The sequence below is a fragment of the Macrobrachium nipponense genome, chromosome 1 (assembly GCF_015104395.2).
Source record: "Macrobrachium nipponense isolate FS-2020 chromosome 1, ASM1510439v2, whole genome shotgun sequence".
NCBI classification, from domain to species: Eukaryota; Metazoa; Arthropoda; class Malacostraca; order Decapoda; family Palaemonidae; genus Macrobrachium; species Macrobrachium nipponense.
In genome coordinates, this window is record NC_087200.1 from 186,015,533 (window position 1) to 186,034,396 (window position 18,864).

At 35.9% G+C, this 18,864-nt stretch overlaps 1 protein-coding gene across 1 annotated transcript in view; it reads left to right on the forward strand.

The window, feature by feature from the left end:
- LOC135219032 (rab-like protein 6) overlaps positions 1-18,433 on the forward strand; it is an 87,086-nt gene extending 68,653 nt beyond the window's left edge. Inside the window, exons 3-8 of the mRNA XM_064255467.1 lie at positions 4,203-4,343; positions 9,751-9,960; positions 14,430-14,599; positions 14,725-14,878; positions 15,410-15,582; positions 18,283-18,433. Of these exons, the coding sequence (XP_064111537.1) occupies positions 4,203-4,343; positions 9,751-9,960; positions 14,430-14,599; positions 14,725-14,878; positions 15,410-15,582; positions 18,283-18,428 (994 nt within the window). The 3' untranslated portion in view covers positions 18,429-18,433. The remainder of the gene's footprint in view (positions 1-4,202; positions 4,344-9,750; positions 9,961-14,429; positions 14,600-14,724; positions 14,879-15,409; positions 15,583-18,282) is intronic.
- The last annotated feature ends 431 nt before the right edge of the window (positions 18,434-18,864 follow it).

Here is an 18,864-nt window from a genome sequence, read left to right on the forward strand (position 1 = left end):
CCTTCAGTCTCTCGAGTGACCCAGGGAAAATCCCCGCCATCCCCCCAAACTAACTTTTGAGGAAGAATAAATGAGTGGCTTGTAAAGTTGGAAGGTTCTTTGGTATTTACCCTTGCGGAAGAAAACGGAAGTTTGCGGCCATCCATTTTCTATAGAGGTGAATTGGTAAGAGGCTTTGACTTGTTCTTGTCCTTCTGATTAAAACTTCTGGCTCCATAATCAACAGGCCTTGGCGCCAGCCTCGGTCTCTTGACTACCCAACAGTGCTCAACCAGATCTGGAGGACAGAATAGGGAGTCTTTCTGGCGGCCCAAGCCTGAGAATGTTCAGTACGGGTTTTAACTTGACAAAAGAATCGTGTGGTTCAAAGGCCAATCCATAACCTAAGGTGTTATGGCTAGATCTCTAGTCTCGTTTTCCGTTTATGAATGTCTGGTTCTACATTACTCGGTAAGGACTTATTTTGTTTTTCTAAGAATAACTCTCAGATTTTAGGGGGCATTTTGCCTTTCCTTTTGACTGGAAAAGCTAAGACATGTTCAGAAGAAAAAAGTTTTTTCCCTCCTCTTTAAGCTTAACTTTTCAGGACCTTCTTTTGTCCCTTGATGTCCATTTTTTCAATTTGTTTTGACAAGAAACTGTAAATATCTTTTGACAGTACCTTTTTGATTATCAGTAACTAGCACGAGACTGCGGAAGGAAGCATAAGATATTCTTGGACTTTCTCTCCACCATGTTATGAGGTGTTGAGTTTTAGGGAGTCAAGGGGGTACAAAGTACCTAGAGCACTCACCACTCTCAGTGGATGGGTTGTGGTTTTATTTCACTGCAGGTGATAGTGTATCTGGCTATATCTGGTTATTTTCTTTGTGGTACTGTGCCCAGGGCAAGGGCACCTTATAAAGTTTTGCTAGCCATCGGATAACTCCTTGAGCTACATAAATTCCACTGATGCTTTGGTAGACATTGGTAGGTAGCTCCCACTTAACCCTTAAACGCCGACTGGATGTATTTTACGTCGACATTTTTGTCTCTCGGGTGCCGACTGGACGTATTTTACGTCGACATACAAAAGTTTTTTTAAAAATCGCGGAAAAATACTTTTAGGCCTACCAGCCGAAAACTCTTGAATCACGCGCCTTGGGTTGGGGATGCTGGGAGTTCACGAGGATCAAGGTGTTGTTTTGTTTTACAATCGTTACGCAGGCGCGCAAGCGCGAATTTCTTTTTCTTGCCGCACTAAAAAAGTATCTGTGACACATCTCGGAAATTATTTTGTCACTTTGACATAATTTTTTTACCATTTTAAATTAGCTGTTACATGGAGTATTATATATGAAAATGTGCACATTTTTATGTAGAATACAACAAAAAATACTCATGATTGTAGCTTTTATCAGTTTTGAGATATTTACATATAAATAACGATAAGTGCAATTTCCAAAATTTCAACCTTTTGTCAACTTTGACTCTACCGAAATGGTCGAAAAACGCAATTGTAAGCTAAAACTCTTATATTTTAGTAATATTCAATCATTTACCTTAATTTTGCAACTAATTGGAAGTCTCTAGCACAATATGGTGAATTTATGAAAAAACTTTTTCCTTACGTCCGCGCGGTAACTCTTCCGAAAAAAATCATACATGCGATTGTGGTAATGTTTTGCACCATTTTTAAATTAGCCGTTACATAAAGTTATATATGAAAATGTGCGAAATTACATGCACAATACAACTAAAAACAAACCCATGGTTGTAGCTTTTATCAATTTTGAATATTTTCATATAAAAAAAAAATGATAAGTGACAAATTTTCAACCTTCGGTCAACTTTGACTCTACCGAAATGGTAGAAAAACGCAATTGTAAGCTAAAACGCTTATATGCTAGTAATATTCAAGCATTTACCTTCATTTTGCAACAAATTGGAAGTCTCTAGCACAATATTTCGATTTATGGTGAATTTATGAAAAAAATAACATTTTCTTTACGTCCGCGCGGTAACACTTCCGAAAAAATCATACGTGCGATTGTGGTAATGTTTGCACCACATTTAAATTAGCCGTTACATAAAGTTCATATATGAAAATGTGTTGCAATTTCATGTATAATACAACAAAAAATAGTTGAAGGTTGTAGCTTTTCTCATTTTTGGAATATTTGCATATAAATCACGATAAATAGAAAAAAAGCCACGTTCGGTCAAATTTGACTCTACCGAAATGGTCGAAAAACGCAATTGTAAGATAAAACTCTTACAGTCTAGTAATATTCAGTCATTTATCTTCATCGTGAAACAAATTCGAAGTCTCTAGCACAATATTTAAATTTATGGTGAATTTTTAAAAAAAAAACTTTCCTTCCCTCCGCGCGCGGATTCTCCGCCACAAATCTCCGAAATGCGTAAGTCCCATTCTCGGAATATTTGCTCCATTTCATATTAGGCATTTCATAGAGTTTTATATATGAAAATGTGCGCAATGTCATGTAGAATAAAACGAAAAATATTTGAAAGTTGTAGCTTTTCTTATTTCCGAAATAATTGCATATAAAAAAATATATATAAAAAAATACGACATTCGGTCAACTTTAACTCGTCAGATATGGTCAAAAACTGCATTTGTAAGCTAATATTCTTACAGTATAGTAATATTCAATTATTTTGTCTCATTTTGAAAGAAATTGGAAGTCTCTAGGACAATAGTAGATTTATGGTGAATTTTTGAAAAAAATATTTGTTTACGTCCGCGCGTTACGAATTCATGCATTATTTTGTGATAATATTTTCTCTGTGTTGCTTTTATTTTTGTACAATGTGTTATATACCAAAATGATCACAATTTAGTGTACATTACAACGAAAAAAAAGTAACTTGTTGCCTTTAACCGTTTTGCGCACAGCGCGATTTGAATACAATTATATATGAAATTTCGTTTTTGCGCTATCATATATTGCATTATTTATATATGATAATGATAATTTTTTTCATTTCTGATGGTTGCATACTAAACTTCAGGCAATGACAAAAAAAGGAGCCAAAAATAAACTCTTAATCTTGAAAACTAAGCGCGCTGTGATTTTTTGAAAAAAATATTTTTTCCGCTTCCGCGCTCACTCTGAAACGTCTCCGGCACACGGGAGACATTTTTTTTTTACCGCTTCGGCGTTTAAGGGTTAAGTACATGCACTCCTGGCTTTACCGCCACACTGCTACACATTAAGTTGAGCAACAATCGGAGGCAGATTGCTACTGCAGGCTTTCTTAAGTAGTCAAGAACCACAAGCATTGTACTCAATGCTAGCAACTCTTTCTATTAAAATTCATTGTATCACTTAATGTTTTAGAGTATATGTCCATATATCCCACCTTCTTCAATGTGGCATCAGCTAAGTAATTACTCAGTAAGTTACTTATATAGAAATGGCATTTTTATGATAAGATAAAATTGTATACAATACTTACCCAGTAATTATGGCAGAGCCCTCCCACATTTCCACTGATGGACATATGGCATAAATCGAATGAAATGGTCTGCTAGTAGTTCTTGGTATTCCCAATGGTGGGTGGGTCCTATCGCCTGCACTAGATCTGTGAAGCGTTGCCCGTGAATTTTTTAATCTTCAAGCTGCCAAGGCAAGAAATTGTTAGCTAAGTAATTACTTGATAAGTATTATATAAAATGTTATTTTATCATAAAAATGTCATTTTTCCTATGTTAAAACCTTTTACATATATGAATGTAGGTTTGTTTACATGTGTACAGAAATTTAGTTTCTTGGCTAATGTTTTGATTATATAGTTTTATTGTTTTTAATTTTTTAAAATACCACAGTAAATTGCAGTTCATAAAAGAAAATGATTTCCAAGCTCATGAGCAGTAACTAGAATGAAGTGCATTTTACCATGACAAAGTTTTGACCCCCCAAAAACCCAGAGTTTATGTGCAGTCATTTAGTACTGTCTTAACCTTATAACATATGTCAAATTACTGAATATACAAGACTAATCAGTGCACATTCACTGTCATTAGTTAAAGGCATCATTGCAGTAGGCATGTTTGTGTTTTTTACTTCATTTTTATTGTCAATTTAATTTGACCACTGTCATCAGTATTACAGTAGTTGTATATTATTTTTTGCAATTAAAAAATGGCAAAGGGATGTTATGATGCAAATACTTTTTAATTTGTATGTATGTTTTAGGACATTTGAATATGTTCGGCGTGAAGTCCAAAATGTCCCCACTCACATACCTGTGCTTGTCTTGGCCAATCATCGTGACATGGGACATCATCGAGTTGTAACTGAGGATGATGTACGTTTCTTCATTGAATCCTTAGAGAGGTGAGTTATTTGGTATTCTATTGCATAAAAGGTGCCTTTAATATGTAAGGTTTATACTAATGGCTAATGTATTTTGCGAAATATGAATATGACCTGACTGTTTATAGCTGCTCTTGTATTGTAAATTATAGGAAGACCCATAGAACAGTTAATTTCAGTGCTAGTTTGTATCTGCATCACTGTATTTACAAAAGTGATACTGACAAGACTTGCCGGGTTCTGTTCCGATGGCTTGATGATAAGCAGAAATTGCTGATAACTGGATTTTGGCGCTAAGTGGTTAATGGCGCCTCACTTAGTTATGCATTGGCACTGAAAATCACTGATTTTCAGCGATTTTCATCACTAGATAGGCCCCATGAAACTGGATTGCTGATAATCGGGAACTAGCCTGTATACAAATGAAACAAAGCTTATGGGCCGGTATACCCAAGAGTGATTTTTCCACAGAATAGAATAGCAGTCCACGGTTATCGGTAGACTTGGTTATCGGTAGATTTGGTTATCGGCGATCTGGTTTTATGGCACTTGTCTAGTCCCATAAAATCGGTGATTTATGGCGCCACAAAAGGACAAGTTTTGGTTATCAGTGCCATAAGGCACCTGCTTTCACTTTTTATTACTTGAAGGATATTGCCCATAGGTCCTTGGACACGTTTTCCTTGGGTTTGGTGGTGGCTGCCCAACAAGTTGTGTAGCTCATCTAGTGCCCCTGGCAGAATAGTTGTATCATGCCTAAGGTTATTATGTGGAAGAGAGAATGAGTGAGATGATTGGTCTCTTTCTTTCCCTTTTTTCCCTTCATTTCTACGGGTGGGTTGAAGATTAAGACACATCATACGCTGGAACTGGCTTGATGCAGGCGAGTTTGGCAGCCTTACTGTTACAGCACTTTTTTGTGTTCCATACAACATACAAATCTGCTTCTTAGTAGCATATACTCCTCTCTCCAGCAAGGGTATTGAGGGGTGATGACAAACCCTTTGTTTTGGCCAATATGGTTTGTTGCTTGAACAGATAAAGTTCTCTTTGTCTTCCATGTATGCAGTGAATCTGGACATGTTACACTGTATTTCTCCCAGTAGACAGAGTTTTAGATAACCATTTATCTAACTTCTCACAGGATTAAACCATCTTCTTTAGAATTCTCATTTCTTGTTAAAGTGGTCAGGTGTGCTGAAACTCTGGTTAGTTGGTTCAGGATTCTTGTACTTCCCTCCAACTGAGTCTATCGTATGGTTAAGACCAAAGGTCTGTTCTGCATATGAACAAATGACAAATTTTAATTAATTTGTATTTCTCAAAGCCAATAAACCCGAGGTCTTAACACTGACTGCCCACTTCTAGCCACCCCTCTTGTAATCCTGGGTTGGAAGAAAGACTAGATGCATCACAGGGTTCAAGCGTAGTCTCTGACCAGCTTCCACCTCATGTGCGCTTTAGATGCCAGACGCCAAAGATTTCTTGAACATGTACAATATTTGGTTGTTTTTAACCCGTTTCCAGATGGCCCCAGAAGATTTATTCTATTATTAAGACCTCAGGTATGGTAGCAATAAAAAATACAAATTAATAAAAAAATTTGTCAGATTTTGAATGCATGCATTTACATTGTAGTATTTATATTTAACATGTAACAAAGACCTTTTGTAGACCTTAAAACAAATATGTAATCAAAAACTTGTAAGTCATTATCAGGCAGAATTAAAATTTTCAGTTTTTCTGAGAATGCAAACTTATAATAGGTTCATTCCACAGTGGTAGCTGTGTTGATTACTGCAGCATGTAATTAGCTGTGTGTGTGGTTGGGGTGGTAGGTGAACTTGATCCACTGCAGGTCATCCGCTTTTTCTTTGGCTGTGTTGAGTCAAAACGTCTTTTTTGTATATTCAGCATATAAAGGATACCATTATGAATGTTTTTGTTGCTATTTTTTCTGGCAACCTCTATGTACAACCTCTATGTACAATTGCTTCTGCAAGATATAAACCATTGCCTGTAAGTAGGCCTTGGAATTTATATGGTAAAGAAACCAAAATTTTGAAATATGAGATTGTCTCATAAGGTACTTTTTTCTGCAGGGTAGGTTTGTTCATATAAACTTCACCAGAGAAGCATAGAGGAGTATGATCTTATCCTTGCCCTTTCCTTCCTGATTTGTTTCCAGACTTTAGGCAGGGTTTCAGGGATTTATTTTTCTTTTCTGAGTTATCCTTTCAGATACTCCTTAAGAAACTACTCTCCTGTAGAAGAGACAAGTCTTGATCCATTGGGACTAGATTGTTGAGTAATGCTTTTGGTGTACGTAGTTGGGAGTGTTTATAACTGATTTTCAGCGAGACTTATAATGACAATTCAGAATTGTTCCCCCCACCTTGACCAGATCTGCATTGTTGCCTTTGAGGAATATTTGAAGAGATCAGGAGGGGAGTCCCAACACACTTCATCTAAGCCTTCCTTCTGTGGTTCATGAGTTTGCGCATGTGCATACTCATGTTTCTTTTTGGTCTTGCAGAGAACCAGCTCTCTCTCTAACGCTTTCCTAGTAGGTCCTCGACTTACGGCAAGGGGGAATCCGTTCCAGTGCTGTGCTGTGAGTTGATTTCTGCCGTAAGTCGGTGTCTCACAGATATTGGTGCTATAACGGCACTGCAACTTGATCAAGTTACAGTGCCATTTAACTTGAGGCCTATTCTTGCTGTTAGCACCCATCAATGACACTTACAGAAACATAACTTCATGCAAATTTAAGTTATGGCACTGTAAAACACTGTTAGTGGTGCTGAAAAAGTTCTCTAAGGTCAGATCGAATGTAAGTCTGTGTCACAGTGTCAGTGGTGCACTGTACCTATTAGTGCTTTCAGGATTTCTTCCTTCCTGGTTGTCTGTGCTCCTGCAACAACCATTATGATTTTGTTTTTTGGATTCTGGATGGTGCTGGAGGTGCAGTCCATTGCAATCCTGTTACTGTAAGAAGAGTACTGTTCTCATATGCTGTTGTTTTTCCTCATTGTGCCTATAACCTCATTCTTTTCCCTATCTTAGGGCTTAGGAAGGGTTGCAATCTTTGAAAGGAAATTTAGTCTCCCCCTTACTGTGGCTTTCCCCTTGGTGAATTGCATGCTAGAGGCTCCTTTTGACAGCTTTATTTTATCATTTGGATATCTTTATAGAGGAGCCAGGATAAATTTTTCTCTAGACCTGTAGAAAGAATAGAGTGCTTCTCACCTGCCTGATCATTCAGATATCCTTTAATGATTATCCATTTGACTAACATAACTTCAGAGTTAGGTGATCAGCTATTGTTTCATCTCATTTAACCTTCCCAAAGATTATGACTACCATGCAGTCATTCCTGTTTATGATATTTGAATGGTGTTAAATCACATTCATTTCGTTCATAGATTTGCTTAGTTCTTTTACCTAGAAATTTTTTATAGAATGATTGGAATCTTGCATAGTAACTTCCCAGATGTATCAGTCTTCCACTGCTTCCTTCCATTAATGCTGGCCAGCTAGAAGCAATTTTTACATCTTCCTTTTGTGACTCTGTGGCCTTAAGGCAAATTTTTACATTTCCCAAATGAGAGGGAAGACCTAGTTTAGTTCTCTAAGTCTGGAGTTACTCTTAACTTCCTTTTAGGTGGAACTTTGGTTTCAGGTAGTATTTAGCACCTGTTGGATCAGCATCTAGCCTAAGGTTCATGGATGCCAAGTCTGTTCCCCTTCTTTGCTAATTTCTTGGGTGCTGACAGTCCAACCCATGTTCATGGTAGTCTGTTTAATGCAGGTGAGCAACACAATCAGGCACCTATCTAAGGAAGTCTGAAAACATACTCTCTCCATCCTTCCTTTATGGAGCAAGGTAAGAGGCAATGTTGTAAAGCATTATTTTCTAGTCTGTGTACAGGTAAGGCAGAATTCCTGAGAATCTCCCCTAGACTACGGTTCATAAGTGTTGTGAAGCAAACTCTAATTTTTAAGCAAAATTAGTTCCACGTTGGTCGAGTGGATTTCTCTCTCGGCTACCAATCCAGTGATCTGAAGTTCGATTTTCAGCTCGGCCAACACGGAACCAGAGGAATTTATTTCTGGTGATAGAAATTCATTGCTCAATACAATGTGGTTCGGATCCCACAATAAGCTGTAGGTCCCTTTGCTAGGTAACCAATTGATTCCTAGTCATGTAAAAATATCTAATCCTTCGAGCCAGCCCTAGGAGAGCTGTTAATCAGCTCAGTGGTCTGGTAAAACTAAGATATACTTAACTTATGCAAAATTGTGTGTCAGTGTAATTATAGCACCCAAGTGGAGTAGTCAGACATTATTTGTAAGTGTATATCCCATGGATATGGTACAGATTGTTAGACCTGTGGTTATTGAATTTTATGGTAGCAGTGGGACAGGTACATAGATAAGATCCTCTGCTAGTTGATTCTTCATCTTCATCATGTTGGGAAACTTTTCATTCTCCATAATGAAATTATGACAAACTTGGGTGTTTGCGCCTGGTACAATTGAATGATTAAGTACTGTCCCTTTATGTATTTTTCACCTCTTAGAGTACCTCATCGCTGTACTAGATTTCAACCTGAGGCGTTGTACCAACTATGCAATTTATAGTGTCTGTCACAAAGACAACTTTTGCATTCTTGTTTATATTTGAAAGACATGAGTTGTGATGCATAGGTTGATCCAAAGAAGCCGTCTAATGGATTCTAGAGGTCTCAACTGGGCAATTATTAGTTATTCCCTTGTTTTGAAAATTTTATTTTTTGAGAAAAGAATTAATTTTATCATACCAACTCATTAAAGTACTTATGTTATGAGTTGCTTCTACACAGCCCTGTTATTTCTCACAGCTCTTGAATGGGTCAACAAGAAAATTTATCCAGAGATCTGTTCAGGACCTGACGATCTCCTCACACATGAATAGTACTGATTTCTTTCCCTTTTTATTTATTGAATGGGACTGAAGCATTTGTGACAATTTTGTGACCTCAATATGGCCTGATTATATGTAACTGATATGAGTACTTATATGTAAGTGCCAATGGGATTGCATGAAAAAATTAATGTGATTATGAATACCCAATAGTGATTACATGTTTTCACCAAGTATTTTTAAGAGCTACTGTAAGTACTAGGTAACCCATCTTCCTTGAAATTTCTTCTGCTTAGGGTTTTAGCAAAGAATATGGTGAAGGATAGCCTAAATATATTTATTGGGTTAAATGAATTTCATTACAATGCAAAGTTAATTTATTAGCCATAATTGAAAAATAATTACATACTATTCAATATGTTAAGTTCTGAAATAGACTATTTGGGTATTTTCTTTTATAGTAAAATAGTAGTGAAACAGAAGTACGGTATCCTGAATACAAATTTTTTGTGCCCTTCCCAGACCTGAAGGAGCGGCCGATATTCGTTATGCAGAATCCTCCATGCGAAATGGCTTTGGACTAAAGCTGCTCCACAAGTTTTTCAATCTTCCATTTCTGCAGCTACAGAGAGTAACACTACTGCGACAGTTAGAAACAAATACATCAGAAATTGAAGCTACGATTCAGGAGCTTGAGGTTTATCAGGAGAGTGATGATGCTAATTATGACATGTAAGTCTTCAGAAATTATCTTTAGCAGATTTTGACATTTGATACGTATGTGCTTGTATGATATACTAACCTGTTACAGGCGGCCCGCGGTTAACAGTGCAATCACTCAACGGCGAATCGGTTTTACGGCGGTCGTCAAAAATATTCATTAAAAAAATAAGGCATTTTAAGGTATCTTTACGACACAATTTTGGCAAGTTAACAGCGCCGCTAGCCACCGGTTTGGTCTAACGAGTTCATACATTTGTAGAAATGCCGTTCAGACCATAAAGGTTATGCAAATTATTTTAACAAATTTCATGGAGAGTTATTACGTAGGTATTAGGGTAAAATATATGCCTCTGATGCTGTTCTATGCCGAAAATATCGAGTTACATAAGTGCAAATTTAGCTAAGGATGTGTTGATTTATAAATGTTCATGCTTTTGTTTAAAATGTATATGAAAATGTATTACGTGAAAGGCATTTTTATTTTTGTACAAAAATATGATACAAAGGCAGCTTTTGAAACTGCCCTTCACGTTATCAAATACGATGTTTTTTCATGGTCTTTCTTGTGAGCCGCCGCCTGCCGCTCTTCCGAAAATATCGATTTAAAAAAAAGTGCAAATTAGCGATCGATGTGTCGATTTTATAAATGTTTATGCTTTTATGTTTAAAATGTGTATGAAAATGTATTACAAATAGGGTATTTTTATTTCTGTGCAGAAATATGATAATAAGGCAGCTTTTGAAATTGCCCTTCAAGTTATCGACTACGATGTTTTTTTCAAGTTCGTTCTTGTATGCCGCCGTCTGCCGCTCTTCCGAAAATATCGAGTTACAAAGAGTGCAAATTTAGCGATCGATGTGTCGATTTTTTAAATGTTTGTGCTTTTATGTTTAAAATGTGTATGAAAATATATTACGTAAAGGTATTTTCATTTTTGTACAGAAATAAGATACAAATTAAGGCAGCCTTTGTAACTACGCTCCAAGTTGTCAGGGGATGTTTTTTCATTTTCGTTCTTGTCCGCCAGTTCCAAAAAATGCATTGTTATTTTATTAATTATGCATCTTTTCCATAAATCCTTTAAAAAGTTATACATTATTTCACTGTATCTAAGAATATTGTATGTATTCTCATATTATTGTATTTTAAAATACTACGGCAAATTTAAGCCACTATTCCGCGGAGCGGCCAATGTTGTGGTTTGAAATCAGCTGATGAATACAAGTTTGTTTCACCATAACGCAATTCTGAGCGAATGCTCTTGCTTCTAGTTAGCATAAACGAATATCTAGATACTTGACTTATATGAGACAAAATTATTTTTCCTTATACAGCATGGTTTTAGGTGTTAATATTTATTGAATATGTCTCGTTGTGAATGTGAACTACTTTTTTATTCGTTAACAGATTACGTTGGCGGCATGTTTATTGCGTAAAAAATTAAGTGATTCCGTTTGCAACAATCCTTTATATCATCGTAATACGAACTTTATGTTATTTATCTTATATCGGCGTGAAATCAACAGTAAAATGTGTTCTTTCAAGCACAGTAGTTTTGATTAAAATGATTTTATCCCAATTTTATCTACAGTTGTGTTTGATGGCATACATTTACTGCAGTTTTATCCTTGTTGCCGATGTACGATAATAGTCATTAGCAGCTTGAACAGTTTTCTCAGCTTCAGTTATAACTAGGTTTAAATTTAACAGTATATTTCCCGATTGATCTTTCATCTATATTGATCTCTGATCTATAGCGAATAAAGTTATTACATTAAGATATCTCAGTTCTATTCTATACATAACGCCATTTATAACAACTACGGTAATGTTGTACTGTAGTACGATGATTGAAATAAAAGCCAAACAGATGTTATCCAGTTCGGTTGTACTTAGAAAAAAAAAAGTAGTTTCTCGTTCGGTTGTTCATGGCTGTACACGTTCACGCAACGAGTATAACGTTAAAACTATACTTTCATCATTCTCTTGCTGTTATTGAACTTATGTAACTAGAAGACGGATAAAGTTAGGCCGTTGTAATTTGATCTCTCATAAAATCGGACTATCGTAAGACTAATGATCGTAACCTGAACACTACAGCTACCTGTACACTGTATAAACTTTATTATATCTTTACATACTCTAGACACCCACATGTACTGTACAGTAAATTCTATAGTACTATACTGCATAAATATAATTTTACTTATTGCGCCGTTGTGGGATTACGGCGCCTTTGACTAGTGTAGAGTTTCGAAAGAAGGTGTGCGGTGGCCGTAGGCTTTATAATCGCTCAGCGTCGAAAATCGCTTGGCGTCTGCGGCCAGGAACGGAACCCCTGCCGCTAACCGAGGGCCGCCTGTATTTTGCTTATTACGCTACGTAACCTAGAAAGGTCATGGTGCTGAGCAGCATCATTGGTAAAAAGAAAAGGATGCCATTGTTCTTTTAGGTGAATATTTTTTTGCCTCTAACATTATCTTCGTCTTCATTCCCAGCTTTACTTTTATCAAAGGGGTTTTGTTACTTTCTTTATATCACATATCTCTTCATCCATCTTCCCCAGTGAGTGAATTTAGTACAGTGATCCTTCAGTTATCCACATTAATAAAGCCAGGACCCCATCGGATGATGGTGAAATTTGTACAAGGCCGAGTAAAAAAATCTAGAGGTGTTCAAGGGCAACTAACCTTGTCAATAAAACATAACTGTAAACACTCAATATGCTTATAAACAACAACCATCACATTTTAAACTGAAAACTTTTATGCAAAAGGAGTTGAATGTATCATGAAGGAGCAGTGACCCAGTTAAGCAGTTTTGGGGAGTAAATCATACAGTTACTACTTAACCTTAATTTATTTTCTAATCTTTTATTTATAAGCAATCCACAACTAGCACAGGTTACCTCTGTATTCCTGTGAACAATAATTTATTGTATCAGTTGCTACCTAACCACATACACTAATCTACAATCAGTCCAGAGGACAATTTATATGTAAATACAATTTGATGTACAGTAGTGCCGCAGGTTACAAAATTAATCCGTGCCGAAGCGGCTTCGTAACCTTATTTTTTCGTATCCAGAACTACGTTTTACATGTAAATTGCCTAATTCGTTCCAAGCCCTACAAAAACACCACAGTAAATTTTATAATAAAGCTAAATTGACCAATAAACAAGGAAATACAACAATTTGGGCTATTCAACACTTAACCTAACCGTTACTGTACTTGTAAATAAAGTCTATTAGTGTACAGGGTACAAAAAATACTGTGTGTGCATGTATGTATGTATGTAGTAAAATGTGGAACCTTACCTTTTGAGTGAGGTGATGTCCAAAAGTGGTGACAGAGTGGGAGGACAAATGGCAGAAAACATGAACACTTAACTTTACGAAACACATTAAAAAATGGCAGAAAACATTAACAGTAAACTTTACAAAATACATTAACAAATGGCAGAAAGCATTAACACTTCTTGATTATCTCCATCTTCGTCTCCATAGAAAACATCCTCTTCTTTCTGTGAACTTCAGCAACATTCTTGGGACCCATGGCTAATAACGCAGTCATTAAGTTCACACACAACATGATAAAGTAACTTACAGTACAACGAAAGCGAAATCACTGACACGAATTTACGTTAACAAACGAAATACATATATGTGAACAAAGGATTTCCAGGTGTTTACAATAATGCTGCCGCAAAAAATGGTCAAGGAATGCCTTTACATAGAGGCATGATGGGACAGATGCTGACCAATAGGAGATCAGGATCTTATGGCGGTGACTAGCATCAGGAACCAATGGGAGAGCGGGAGGAGGTTGGGGAGTCTACTGAGTTGGTGGCACACCAGTTTTAAAATTGTTCTCAGCGGCCCGGGCGAATCTCAGACTTTGCCCTTTCGCAACCTGAATTATTTTCGTACACAGAAGCAAAAATATCTTCGTCTTTGCTTTCGTAACCTGAATTTTTCGTACATAGGGACTTTCGTATGTTGAGGTTCCACTGTACACCTTTTTCTTTTATTACGAAAACATGGTTTGGAAGAGACTCAAAGGATCTCTTCCTTGACTAAGTGTTCCTTGATGCAGTGCCATGCCTTGCAACCACTCATCCATGAATTATAAAAATTGTAGCCTGTAAAACTGAAGTATACTAGACTATTTAATAATACGTAGTAGTTGCTGGGGAAATTGACAAAAATTTCTTAACAATTGTTATGCTGATCATCACAGTAACATGAATACAGTATATTGTATTACTTTATTTACTGGCTTTTAATTACAGTCTCATACTTAACACGTGGTTTAGTTCATTATTAGTGTACTATTAAGCTTTTGTTACCAATTCTAGTCATTAAGTCATAAAGTTAAAGCAGATTAATATTCTGTCAAGCCATTGGCATAACACGTTTTCAGTACAGAGTGTTAAAACACTATGCTTATTGTGTCTTTCCTTTCTTTATCCCCAGTTTTCTAAATCAACTAACTGATCGTCGTCGGGCTGTTGCAGAGGCCATGGCCCCTGCAGCTCAAGTTTCAGCGCCAACAAACACAACTCCCATACCTCAGTCACAGTCTGTTAATAACATGTCAGCCACAGCTAATTTCAGTGCTACAGTTAATGGCTCTGCCACTTTAGGTAAAGTATATTCAGTGAGAAAACTTGATTTGAAAATTTAACAAGAGGAAGTTTTTTGCCTTTTCAAGGTTTTTACAGTTCAATGAATTGAAGTAATCTTTTGCTTATGTTCTATTTCAACACAGGAGTATCTAAATCCACTTCAGTTCCTGTTAGTTTAGCATCAGCAGCTTCCAGTACCCAGTCAAGTCCCTGCCCCACTGCCAGACCTACAAATGTAATTTCAAATTCACAAGTAGTTAAGCCATCTCAGGGTGTGAATTCCTCTGTAGGTGCAAGGTAAATATTTGCATAACTACATGATCTATTTTTGTTTTACCTCCTTTTTACAGCCTATATTTGCACTGTGTATATTTTTTAAGCAATTAACTGATCTGTAATTTTACAGAATATTTCTCTAAGTTTAAAATGTTTATTGTATGAGATAGAAATCTATGCACTTACAGATATGAGAATGATTACCATACATGTTGTAATGTCACCTTACGTAACTTAGTTTGTCAGGCGATTTAATGTACTGATGTTTGTTTCCTAGTGATTGGTTATTTTTTTTTTTCTTTTTTTTTTTCAAATAATGCACAAGTCTGTTTCTATCATTAGGGTACTTTACTGTTCAGGGTTTTTCATTAGTGGGTAACTTTAATGTGATGGATATGATTTCATTGAGTGACTGTTTTTTAAAGTTACAGCTGGAAAATTGGGTTTATTTGTACACTCAATGCAATGCATGAAAGATGTAAACCAGTATTAATTTGAGTACAGTACAATTCTATGAAGTAAACCCAGGAATTTTTTTATGTAACTTTTCAGTGTAAATACAAGTAGCAGTAGCAACAACAGCTCTAGCAACAGTCCTTCGATGGATTCTCGACAGCAGCAGACATCTGCCAATCAGAGTCCTGAGAAAACACAAGAAAAATCTAGCTTCATGTCGCGCATCTTTAGCAAGAGCAAAGATGCTGAAGTGAAGGATACTCCTGCAGGTAATGGTTTGTAGTTCAGATGTTAAATGGCAGAATCCCTAAATTTCTGTAATGAGTTTATGGCCGAGTGATTTCGTGGATGAGCCATTCCAACCTGGTTATTGAACTCTCAGGAATGGAGGGAATAGTACCAAAGAGGCAATTATTTACATTACAATGGCTTAAACTTGAAGTAAAAAAAGAGCTGAAAAGCTGACTTGATATATTTGTTGATTTTTATGTTTATGGTACAGCTCATAACCTTCACTATTTTGATTTATGCTTTACCTAATATTCTCGCTTGTATTACATTGAAGAATAAGCACAGTAAAACACATATCCTTTACATTTTTTATCTGTGTGTTATGCTACAATATTCTAATTTATGTTTTTAATGCATTTTCTCATTTTTTATTCTTTCAAACCAAATGATAAATGCATAGGGTAGGTATGTATGTACACACTCATTCCATGCCATCATAGGACATGCTACACCCTCTTAAGTTTTATGTTGGGTACATAGGAGATTCGAACTATAAATATTTTTATGATGATAGAGTGTTAAAAATTTTTTCTCGTTGTGTACTGTTATAATATGTTGATAATCATAGAGTCATCTAAACTTGTAATGAAGTACAGTACAGTAAATCAGAAAGAGCAAACAATATGACAACATATTATGTATGCACCGCCACTCACTGATGGCGTTATTGAACTTCCTGGACTTTGTTTTAGTTTTGTGTTTTTAAGTTTTATGGTACAGTAGTAATTGAAATTTCTTTGAATATATATATAGTACTGATATACATTGTTGAGAGAGAGGAAAGAGAGAGAGAGAGAGAGAGAGAGAGAGAGAGAGAGAGAGAGAGACAGAGAGAGAGAGAGAGAGAGAGAACTTGAAATAAGTTTACATTGAAAGCTTAGGGTTTAGTTCTGTCGGTCCGTCCACCTCAACGCGGTGCACTTTAGGCATTATGTAAGGTTCTTTGCAGCACCACTTCAGCCCCTAGCTGCAACCCCTTTCATTCTTTTTACTGTACCTCCATTCATATTATCTTGCTTCCATCTTGCTATCTATCTTTCCTAACAATTATTTCATTGTGCAACTGCTTGAGGTTTCCTCTTTTTACCCTTTCAAACCTCCCTTTTTCTCAATTTTCCTTTCAGAGCTGAATGACCTTATAGGTACCAGTGATTGGGATTTGGCCTAAATCTTATATTCCTCCTTTATGATGCAGCAACACACACACACAGTATTATTTTTATATTTTATGCTACAGTATTCTCGGTAAAATATTTTGTACTGTTATGGTATGTACAATAGTCAAACTTGTAATAAAAGCAGTGCAGTAAATCAAGCAAAGCAAAAAAAAAAGTATCGTACGTACCTATGCTCACATTCAGTTAGTGGCTTATTGAACTTCCTGAGTTTGGTTTCACATTTATATGTTTATGATACAGTAGTAATTCACATTTAGGAATGATGTATACAGTAGAGAGAGAGAGAGAGAGAGAGAGAGAGAGAGAGAGAGAGAGAGAGAGAGAGAGAGAGAGAGAGAGAGAGACCTCCCCCTAAGTGGGAGACTTTGTTTCAGTAAAAGATTGGGAAAAACAAATTATGCTAAAAATGTATACTAGTATATACGTATTTTCCTTAATGAATGGATATTTTACTGTTGTTACATTAATATTAATACTGTTTTTGAAAATTAGTTAATTGTTTTTTTTATCATACCCTGTACTACTTTTAACTAGTACAACTAAACTAAGGTATGTTAATACCGGTAAACAGATGAATCGGGAAACAGCTGTTGTACAATTTTGAGGAATTTTACTTTAACATAAAGTATGTCAGTTTACCTTTGTGTACCCATTTTGAATTTATGTAAAAGAATTAAAATGATAATTCCAATAATACATTCATTTTGGTAGTAGGCTCAGTCAGCTGATTCTGAGAACATAAACATTACAAATGGTGGAATGATCCTTTTTTCATTAATACATATTATGATGATAGTATGTATATCAATACTAGAATAATACATATTGTACAAATGGATTCTGGAAGTAAAATAACAGTTCCATTACCATTACGTTCATCTTAAATACAGCTGTAATAGCCTATTTGACTTTTGCAAATGGTTACTATGAGTGCAACACTTGGGCCAGCTTAGGTCTATAGTTCACACACATCCTACACATTTTTATATCCTATATGGTAATAGCACTACATGGTAACAACTAGTAAGGAATTTGCCTTATGAGAATACATTAATGGTCCTAAAATCATGGTAGTCTGTGGGTAAACATTGAACTGTCTTTTACCAGTGAGAGAAAAAGAAGAAGTAGCATTTTTTTCAGTTATTTATGCAGTTTACATTGTTACAAATATGAGGAAAGGGAGGTAGATAATGGCTTTTTTCATAAGTTTTCAGTTTAAGGTGTGATGGTTGTTGTTTAAGCATACTGAGTGTTTACAGTAGTGTGGTATTGACAAGGTTAGATGAGGAAGTGCACAGAGTTGCCCTTGAACACTCCAAAGTTTTCTTACTTGCCATTGTTGGGATTTTGCCATTATCTGATGAACCCTTGGCTCGATTAATTCGGATACTAATTGAAGGATTACGTACTATACTTTGGATTAAGTGCTTTCACCAAATTGAATTAAAAAGTATAAAAGCCTCATGATTTAAAATTACAGGTATTTTAATTGTTTTGCAGATAATGCTATTCCATTAAGCCCAGCATCTGAACCTGTGTCGGTGGATGACTTTGTTCCTGATGGTGGCCGATTGGATCAAGCATTCTTAAGTGATGTTGCTGCTGCTTCAGTTCAAGGACCCAACACCTCCACCTGCAGAGGATAGGTATGAAAAATTTAGTTTGATTTTTTTACAAGAAATTAAAATAGGTTACTGTGTTACCTATTCTTTACTTGAAGGTTTGTGTTTTCCGGATACTAAACGGTTCATGTAAATCGAGGTTGTATCGTGTTCCTAAATTACAAACTACTACTTATGAATTGATTTGCATTCTTGGGAAGGTGGCATGATTTTTGCAACTGAGAAAGTTTAGGTACTTCAATGATTGTTCACTAAAGTAGATGCTGGCTGTGGCTAAAAGGAAGTTACTCATCTAAGTTTAACAGAGAGTAAATACATCAAAATCACTTAAATAGTACATTGAATTCTGATTTCAAGTTATGTTATCAATGGCATTGATCGTATAAAACACAAAACTACCTTACTTCATTGTTGAAGAAATACAAGACACTACTTTACTTATGACATTCAGGTTATGAAA